We start from the raw sequence: 9,384 nt of genomic DNA on the forward strand, positions 1-9,384 counted from the left end.
GTTTTTCCTTTAAATATGTTGAGATTTCTTACTATTGTTTTTATTGTCCCTACTGGGTTCTGGCAAGATTTGAATACAATACCTTTTAAAAAGCTTAAACACCTACTGTGACGGACATATTGGTGAAGACAGGGTTTCATCCAGTTTGACTGTTAAAACTTCGTCATTCGGGTCTTCTGTCATCATTTGTATCGGGGTATCCTTGGAATCTGCTATCTTTCCTTGGTCCTCTGCCTCCGACTCTTCGGACACAACCTGTTCTATGTCGCGCTCAATACGTTCATATGTCGGTACCTCAGATTCTGTCGGTGACTTCTGAGCTGGCTCGACGCCCCGCTTGTTCTTACCTTCAAGTTTTCTGTAGGAATAACGTATTTTGCTTATATGGGGTAGATCCTCTCCATGGACATCGACTGTCTTCGGCGGAGTCAGACCTGCACCCAAATGACATTCCGCCTTTACTGTGTCGATAACTTCAGTTGCCTGGACGAGCGCATCAGACTTCCGGTATATCGAGCACGTATCAGTCTCTGTAGTCTTCTGTGTGCTCATCCAAATGTTTTTGATTGGGAGGCTGGCTATTTTGTTGAACATACGTTTGCAATCTTCAGATCCATCGTCTGAAACATTTCCGTCTATTTCCGGAAATAGTTTGTACCTGTTCGGGTCTACATGGATGTCAAGCTCGTCAGAATTGCACAGAGACTGGTACAGGTTTCGACTTTGATTTAAATAGTCATTCATGACTAAATCCGAGTTTTCTAAAGCGAGGAATACGTTCTGTGTTAGTTGTTCCTTTGTCAAGCAGTTCGCGTCTTTGTTAGCATCAGCCAGGAGATGACCGAGTCCATCGAACGTACTAAAACATAGCCATTAGAATTTGACATTTTGTGACAATCGTACGATATAGCGTTCTACCCACATCGCGGTGTCCCTAGAAAAACCAAGCTGTAGCAATATTGCATCAAGTACTAGTAATATTATGTCAAGAAAGGATGAGCGACTATAAGGACATTTCGGGCCTATTTGCTTCCAAAATTTCTCTTTTTCCAAAAAGAGGCTTAAACAATAGTTAGTTTACACATAAAGAAACATAGGGAAGGAACACCTGAAAAGTCAGAAGTTAAGTTAAGTTAAGTTCTACAATTAATCTGTTATCCATCGAGTCATACCGGTACTTCGGTCTTGTAACTTGCACGTGTCAATGAAGCGTTTCTATCTTATTCTGATAAAAACCTAGTATTTCTTTTACATATGTTTAAATACCCATAACCGACATCAGCATTGTGATGTTGTATATTTTGGGAACAATAGTTTCCTGATACCACTTGGTGGCGTAATTTAGTGCCTTAACACAGAAAGATCGAACGTGGAATATTCGCGGTTAACGTCAGTCTGCATCAGTTCCGATTATATCTATCAAAGTGATTCACCGACAACTAAATCCTAATCATCCCAACCATCATAAATGTGTATTGATTTTCTTTCGCGTGGATACAACCAGACTGCGCTCTTCCAATGAAGTGTTATGTTGAAGTCAATGTTAGATGTCGCGCGACGTAATGGAGAGTAGGTACCTTTCATACAGGCGACCGAGCTTCGATTACCCGATGACATGAATAGAAACCTAAATGATCGCATTTCTTTTCGATTGATAAAATTTGTTTTGCAACTGTTAAAGTATATTGAAGTTAGCGAGTAACTCAAACTATCCCTATAGACACTTTACAGGTCCGGTTTCTCCTCATCATAAATCAAACCACACGAAATCCAGGGGTGTAGCAAGCCTAGCAGAAATGTGTAAGCCCTTGCGAGAGGTCTGAATTTCATGATTTCAAAGATGTTTTGAATCGTTTTTTGAGACAGTTTTTTTTATTTATTTAACAACAAACTTCAATCCCTGGTATTTATTTTCAACCTTAGTGTTGTAATTTTGTCCAACATACTCTATGCACGGATTTTTTAATGTGTAAGCCCGGGCTTTTTCTTTCTATTGAAGCTGCGCCCCTGAAATCGATTTGTAATGTGTTTTAGCTAAGATTAAGATATCTCGTGCATTTATCTTGTGACATATGAAGTTCATATGAAACGTATATGAGCCATAAATTAACGATCGTCTTTTCTCCCTGCAAAATATCGTCTTTTCATATTAACAAAACCAACTAACGAAGTTTAGCGTACGGTCGCAACGCCGATAACGACATTCTTCTCAATGATGTAACGCGTTACGAAAAATGTCGTTTTGCAGAACGCATATTGTAGTTACGTATATCGCTCCAACAGGTGACAGAACGCAGCTACACAAGACTATAAGTTTAACTGTTTCTCCCCGCTGAATGACACAACAATGATTAGCGGGGCAAAATCTGTGTTGGATGAAATAATGCCATAGTTTATACCAGCCACCAACAGTGAACGCTTAACACGAAGCTCTAAACGCGGTCACAAACTGGCACCGATTGTTCAAAGGCTGATTAGAGATAACTTGTTGTTAGCGAAAATTTCCAAACATGAATAAAACAAGATTAGAAACATTCTTGATAATTCTACAGCTGTAGGACAGGTAAGATTGATATATTTTGAGTGTTAATTTTGCATTTAACACTCTTGTTTGTTCAGTGGTAACTGGGGCGTGGGATCATCCCTGAAGGATGAAGGGTTAGGGATTGAGCCTCACTGAATTTTTGAGGTTTTTCCCAATCATGCGCTTACAGTCTTGGATCAAAAGGATTGTTATAGTAGATGGTGCATGGTTTCTCCAGTCGACCGTATCCTACAGTCTTCAGGGCCTCGTCATACGCGCTGGTTATCTGGAGAAGAAGACAAAGTCGGCCAGTATATTTTTTTCAAGCTCTAAAATGGATATGTGAATGTTCATGGTGTACAAAGGGAAAATCACAGCATACTGAGACTACATACACACACACACAAATAAAATAATAGCTTATTTTTCAATGATAATAATTTATAGGATAGATAGCATCTAGCTTTAATCTTTGACACCCATATGTGTCAATTTCCGGTTACCTCTTTCTCTCTTTTTTTGTAAAACATACAATGGGTGTAGCAATGGGCAAGAGCTAGCTAACGGTCTTTTCCTTTGACTCTGAGAGAGTGAAGAATGATATTTCTTTAAAAATTGAATAAGTTTATAGATATAGTGGGTGGATAAACGGGTCTTGTATACCTTGTTTTCACTTTCGCCTGTACCAGGGTAGGGAGCATGCTGTAAGCCAACTGGGACGATTCCAGACAGAAACCTAATGAGGAGAAAACAAGCGAAGATAGCATGATCGACACCGGAAATACTTTGTTTCAATTTTGTAGAGTTTACCAATGTAAATATGCCACGAAACATACCTGAAGAAATGTCTATTTAGTGGAGGCTAAATACTTCGAAAATATATTCGAAAATGAAACTCGGGAAAATGTGTATGTCTTTTGAAAACTTTCCTTTATGCAACAAAACCTACTCATATGCGTCAGTAATACAACAATGCCTGGTTATTCTGTACAACAACGGCCCAAATTGCACACCAGAGGACTAAAATTTTACACTTGGAAACAAGTGTTGATTGTTGTAATACCTTTTCAAATAATTATTAGTACTGTTATTTAAAATTATCACCAAAATAAACTATATTATGTAAAACGTTGTAAATAGAATTTTGATACATAGCATGTTACATGTAAAAATAATACAAATATATTCAAAGAAATTTGTTAGCTTTGGTCATACACAATAATACCTTAATCATGTTCCAAAGAAGATAAAAATATAGCGACTTATCTCCCAAGTGCGAAGACATTTTCACTGACGTAAACTTCATGGAGAAAACATTTCAAGGTAGATCTTTGGCAACTCGAATAAGTTTACAATATAATTGTTACGCATTTTAAGTTAAATTATGGAAATGCAAAAAAAAAAAAAAAAAAAAAACTCAAAACTATCATGCTGTTTATCAAAAAATAAAAAATAAACGGAATCTTTAGATGCAAAGAATTACCCTACCATGTTGTAGAAAAATATACGGCACATCCAAATGAGTTACCTTGACATTTTCACAAATTAAGCCATATAACATTTGATATTAAAATTTATATGTAATATTGTATACATTGTACATGTATATAAGTATACTTACCCTATAATTGACTGCTTTATTTCAAGATGGTTGTTATTATGTGTAGTACACAGTCGAGGTTTAGTTTCACTGCACACTGCATCCAGCAAAACGGACATCTCTTTCGATTAAAAACATATGTCTCCAAGTAGTATTGGAGAGTTTGCAAAAGGGCCCTAAGTTATTATACTGACGTTCGCCATTTTCAGAACCAGTGTCTCTGTTATCTTTGTTGAACATCAGTAGTCTTGGTTTAAGTTTCTTGGTCAAAGACTTCCAACACACGTGATCAAGTTAAATGTAAACAATGCACAGCTGATTCTAGAGGCGGAAATAACGTCATATTGTGTGACGTCATAATGATATTTTACGGGAAAGCGTAACGTAAAAAACACAAGATATTTTTGTTTCTTCCCGAGGCTTTTGCAGCGATGAAAGATATCACTAAATTATACGTTTTGTGTATTGCCTATTATTGTCTTGAGTACATAAATCGATCATCCTTAAACATTTGTTAAGTATTAACGTTGTTACTTGAAGTTGATGTTGACAGTTGGTGCAAAATACACAAGACCAATTTGAGATTCATAGCAAAAATAGATAAATAAATAAATAAAATAAAAATAAATTCAGAAAAAAAATCAACAGAGAAACAAGAACAAAAAATCACCTTGACAATTCTAGATAAATTCATTATTCTAACTAGTTTCAACTGGATTTAGATTCAAACGTTTTGCAGAAACTCAATTAATCATAACCTCTAACCAATGACGATCTTTACAGAAACTTGGAAAATAAGATTCACTAGTAACAACACCCGCCCCGGGTTCATCCACGCAAACAATTGACGCTTCTTAATGACGTAAATGAAGGACGTACAATCTTATAGGGTCATGGCCGCTTTTCTATATGGCGTGCCCCAGGAACAGCATCGAATCTCTGTCATGGACCAAGTTCTAAACCGAGAATCCTTAGCACAGAGAAGGCTGGGCTAACACTGGTGTACAAGAGTAACATACAAATATTTTACTTGTGTGACAGAAGAACTAGTGGAGTCCAAAAACTGCCCCAAATAAGCACTTCCACCAACCAATGCAATACGTTTGTTTGTTTTTTTTTTCATCTGACATCGCCCAGCCAAACTTGAAACTAGCACTTGTAGGACATCACCAAATTTCTCTAGAGCTACTAAACCCTTCAGTCAGTACCATATCGTTACACTCAATGTTTTGAGATTTGTCACTTTTTTTGTCAACCTTATTGTGTTTTCTTTACTTTAACTTTGTCCATGCATGACTTTTAGTTGGAATGTATCTAGGCATGTGAATGCCAACATGACAAAGGCAAACTCGATATGGTTGGGTTATGGAAGGTTGAAGGTTGGGTAATCCCTTTTGGGATCCCTCCTTGGGACACATTTATATTGGACGTTTGACAATGTCCCTCGTTAAACGTCCGATACAAATAAGTCCCACCGCGTGGGTTTTCCCCGGGTACTCCGATCCCAAAAGGCCCCTCGGCACTTACATCCGGGCCAACAAGAGTGATTAGTATAAGTTTAAATAACTTGTTTCGCAATTGTTGTAAGACATGAGGTTGTTGCAAAAATTAATGACTTTTAAATTCATTTATTATTTCTATGTAAATGAAAATCAGAGATTGATATTTTTCTGGGGTTTTTTTCCTCGGGTATACTTTTATTGCTTACTATTTGCTTTTATAACGTAGTGTGACCATCTTCGCTCATGAACGTGGTATGTTTACATTAGTGACAAGAGAGATAACTCTAATTTACTCAGTCGGAAGTAGATGTCTTCCCAAATGTAAACAAGAAGAACACCTAGATGCAGAGTGAACTCACCAAGAATGTAAGATGCAGTTTTATTGTGATCTGTATTTAGTACCTGTTACTGTCTAGATTGAAAACGTTTTGTTCGTATCACTTATTTCCAATTAGTTTGGTCATAGCGATACAAACACGTACTGGCAGGCCTAATGCACCCGCCCGACTTCTCTGTCACTCGCACCTGACACGTGCGTCAGTAGGTAAACAAAGACTCATGGAGTCGCACGTATCTGCAAGAATGAGACGTTTGTATCAAGTCAATGAAAATTACAATACTACTATAAGAAATCCCAGATGGGTCTTTGTGCCTACCATCGTTTGATCTTTGTTATGTAAAAGCCGTGTCTTTTCCCTTATTTTCACTTCTTGCAGTTATCTTTTACTGCTCAGTCCAAGATGATCGCCTTTCTGACCAGTCCGAAAGCCCCATTTTCCCAGGTTGTGCCCTTTGAATTTGGAGACTGATCATAAAAACAAAATGGATGACAGACAGACATCTTGATTTTTTACAATAAAAGTTCGTTAGTTCGTTATCGCTTTATCTTATGGGGCACTGGATAGATTTTTTTCTCAAATTTCCCATGTAGGTTCCTTTGGTGCATATATAGTTGTGCGCTTCTGATTTTCGGACTGTTCAGAAGAAAGAAATTGCCGACAGGTGATCAACTTAGACATAACTGTTTCAAGTTATTATCGCTCTTTCGTAAAAGGAATTTTCAGTTTCTCTTAATTCAGAGCAAAAACAGAGGAAAGAACAGAAAAAAATGGAAATTGAAATCATCAAGCTTATCATACAGCTTGGTAAAGAGCTGTCTCAACAGGATCATTCTTTACATTTACGTAATATTTTTCACAGACATTAGGAGGGAATATTTATAGTGGCGTGTATAAAAAAAACAGTAAGAAATGCTTTTACATGTGTATATGTAGATTACAGCAGTCAAAATATTGATCCAATATTAAAGATGAACTTTAGTCTTGTTTCCTTAAATGTTACCTTTAATGATTGCTTTTTGCAATATGAAAATTGAAACTACGTTTCTTTATTTATTTCAAAAAGGGATGATTCAAATGAAGAAGAGGTTATCAAAACTTTTGAAGAGCTCCTTGTCGACAAAGAGTTTCTTACAAGTGATTTTTTCATAATACCAGAGGAAAAAATCATCACAAAGGAGGAAGATCAAGAAGCCAAAGATGACATTGATTATAAGAAAGAAACAGATGTAGAGGAAGAAAAATATGTAAAGGAAGAACCATCAGAACAAATTTCTGACAAAGAAAGTGAAACAAAAGACACAAATGCTGACAGTAATAAAGCTGTAAATAGTGGGCGTGTAGAGGCTTTGAAGGCCTTGGATAAGAAACTAGTGGGCCTTTATTTTTCAGCAGGTTGGTGTCCACCTTGTCGCCAGTTTACGCCTTTACTGAAGGACTTCTATGAGGAAACACAACGACGCAATGCTCCTTTTGAGGTGGTGTTTATCAGCTGTGATAAGAAGGAGGAAGACATGAAGTCCTACTACAGAGAAAGTCATGGTGAATGGCTGGTTGTCCCATTTGCAGACCAACTACAGGAGTAAGCAGATTTTTATGTTGTAAATTGGCAAGGATAGGGAAGTGATTGTATAGGCTGTAAAAAGAGACCAGACAGGGAATTATGTGGAATTTAGCTAATGTTGTAAGTTAGTGGAAAATGAAACAAAAAATTGTTAGCCTGATGTTATATATATAGGATCTTAAATGAGTTTTCATTTCATATGAGATTTAATGAAACAATTATTAGATTTTAATTTTGCATGTACAAATTGAAACTTTAAGACAATTTTCATAAATTCTCATATGAAATAAAACTAACTTAAACTCAGAAGAGTAACATTTTCACAGGTTTCAAAGTAAAAATATGAAGGACAAAATCAGATGAAAGCAGCCATTTTGTTGCAACATTTTCAATTCATGACATCACAATTAATTTCTGATCGAACAGCCAATGAAAAACACTTCAGGGTATATAATATTGGTGACATTTACATAAAAATATTACATTAGTTCATTCATTAGATAGTAGGTTGAAATGTGTGATGAAAAAGCAATCAAGTTTTTACACAACAAATGTTCATATATGTAGCCAGGCAAAATGTACTTTGTGCTTTCACTCTTTTTCACATACCAATTTCACCAGAATATGTCAAATTAATCTCACAACCATTTGTTTTTCCAGTGATCTAAAATCAAGGTTCAACATCACAGCTGTGCCAAAGTTAATCATTGTAAACATTGCTGGTGATGTAATAACCTTGAAAGGTCGCAAGGAAATCCAGGACAAGGGCATTGTGTGTTTCAGGACCTGGCAGGAAATCGCTACATTCAGAGAGAACAGGTCAAAGAGCCAAACATCGGCTGCTCCACCTACTGACTCTAAGGAGGAAGAAGGAGATAAATCTATACAGGCCTGAATTCAGATCAAACATGTGACATACCTACTCAATTAATTATGTTTGTTTTGAATGATATCAACGATGCTGTGGACATGAATGTATGACATTAAAGATATTTATTTTAGTGAATGACATTGTAGAATTGAAAGATATTAAATGTGCCATATAACATTTGATTTGTTAGTTTGCTGGTGCTTACTACACTATGGTTGGTACATGTTATCTTTTCAAGAAAAGATTGTAAACATTTTCATCGGTGTTCAGCAATCATTTTACTAAATGATACAAGCATTGTTTTTACAGTACTTAGTATGTATAGTGAGGTCTCGCGAGGTGGAAGGAGAGGGGTTTGGGGGGTGCATAGGTAAGACTTATTAACATAACATTTGCAATTCAATATTAAGACAAATGATTCCTAGTCTTTCAAGAAATGCAGTTATAGGAAAAATTTTCCCATCGAGATTTGATGGCAAGTGTTCTCCAAGGCTAATGCCAGTTGATTCAAGTTGAAATATTAGAATAAATTTAAGCCTATAATCAATTAGACAATTGCTCAAAATCCAAAAAAAATGTCTATATATAACTTATGATTCATTGAAGATTAGCACTAATTAATTTCAAAGTTGACCAATGACATCCACTGGACTGTTGTTTAGAAAGTTTGGTCAAGGTAATTCACTGGATCAATTCATTATACCTTCACACCAGTCATACACAATGAAATATGACATCATGATTCATGTTTAAAAAAAAATTACAGTGTGGCTTTCAATATACACCCAGTTCATTCTTACTTGCACTTTCTCCTGGAAAAGACTAAAACAAGTCTTAACTTCTTATTTTTCAGCTGGAAATATTCTGCGTTTATTCTTTTCAAAATGAAGCTAGTTTTTGACTAGGTCTAACTTACATTTAAAACTTTTCTCTTGACATTTTGAAGTTGTGTTTATGACTTTCTGTTAAGATACATAACATAAGT

At 36.1% G+C, this 9,384-nt stretch overlaps 1 protein-coding gene and 1 pseudogene across 1 annotated transcript; one reads left to right on the plus strand and one right to left on the minus strand.

Moving 5' to 3' along the window:
• Positions 1-163: 163 nt before the first annotated feature.
• On the minus strand, positions 164-4,243 carry LOC132552437 (uncharacterized; annotated as a pseudogene).
• Positions 4,244-5,458: 1,215 nt separating this feature from the next.
• Positions 5,459-8,491, plus strand: LOC132552438 (nucleoredoxin-like protein 2). The gene is made up of 3 exons (XM_060216605.1): positions 5,459-5,508; positions 7,031-7,546; positions 8,189-8,491. The coding sequence occupies exons 1-3, from the start codon at positions 5,459-5,461 to the stop codon at positions 8,421-8,423; spliced, it is 801 nt and encodes a 266-aa protein (XP_060072588.1). The 3' UTR covers positions 8,424-8,491.
• Positions 8,492-9,384: the final 893 nt, after the last annotated feature.

The sequence above is a fragment of the Ylistrum balloti genome, unplaced genomic scaffold (genome assembly GCF_031769215.1).
Source record: "Ylistrum balloti isolate Yb309-2 unplaced genomic scaffold, AGI_CSIRO_Ybal_v1 Utg370248, whole genome shotgun sequence".
Taxonomy (NCBI): Eukaryota; Metazoa; Mollusca; class Bivalvia; order Pectinida; family Pectinidae; genus Ylistrum; species Ylistrum balloti.

What these genes read in the sequence shown, in the direction of transcription:
- LOC132552438 (XM_060216605.1), top strand. Translation starts at nt 5,459, where the DNA reads ATGACAAAGGCAAACTCGATATGGTTGGGTTATGGAAGGTTGAAGGTT. An exon ending in TATGGAAGGTTGAAGGTTGG is followed by an intron (nt 5,509 to 7,030) that starts GTAATCCCTTTT and finishes TATTTCAAAAAG; the next exon opens with GGATGATTCAAATGAAGAAG. An exon ending in TTTGCAGACCAACTACAGGA is followed by an intron (nt 7,547 to 8,188) that starts GTAAGCAGATTT and finishes TTGTTTTTCCAG; the next exon opens with TGATCTAAAATCAAGGTTCA.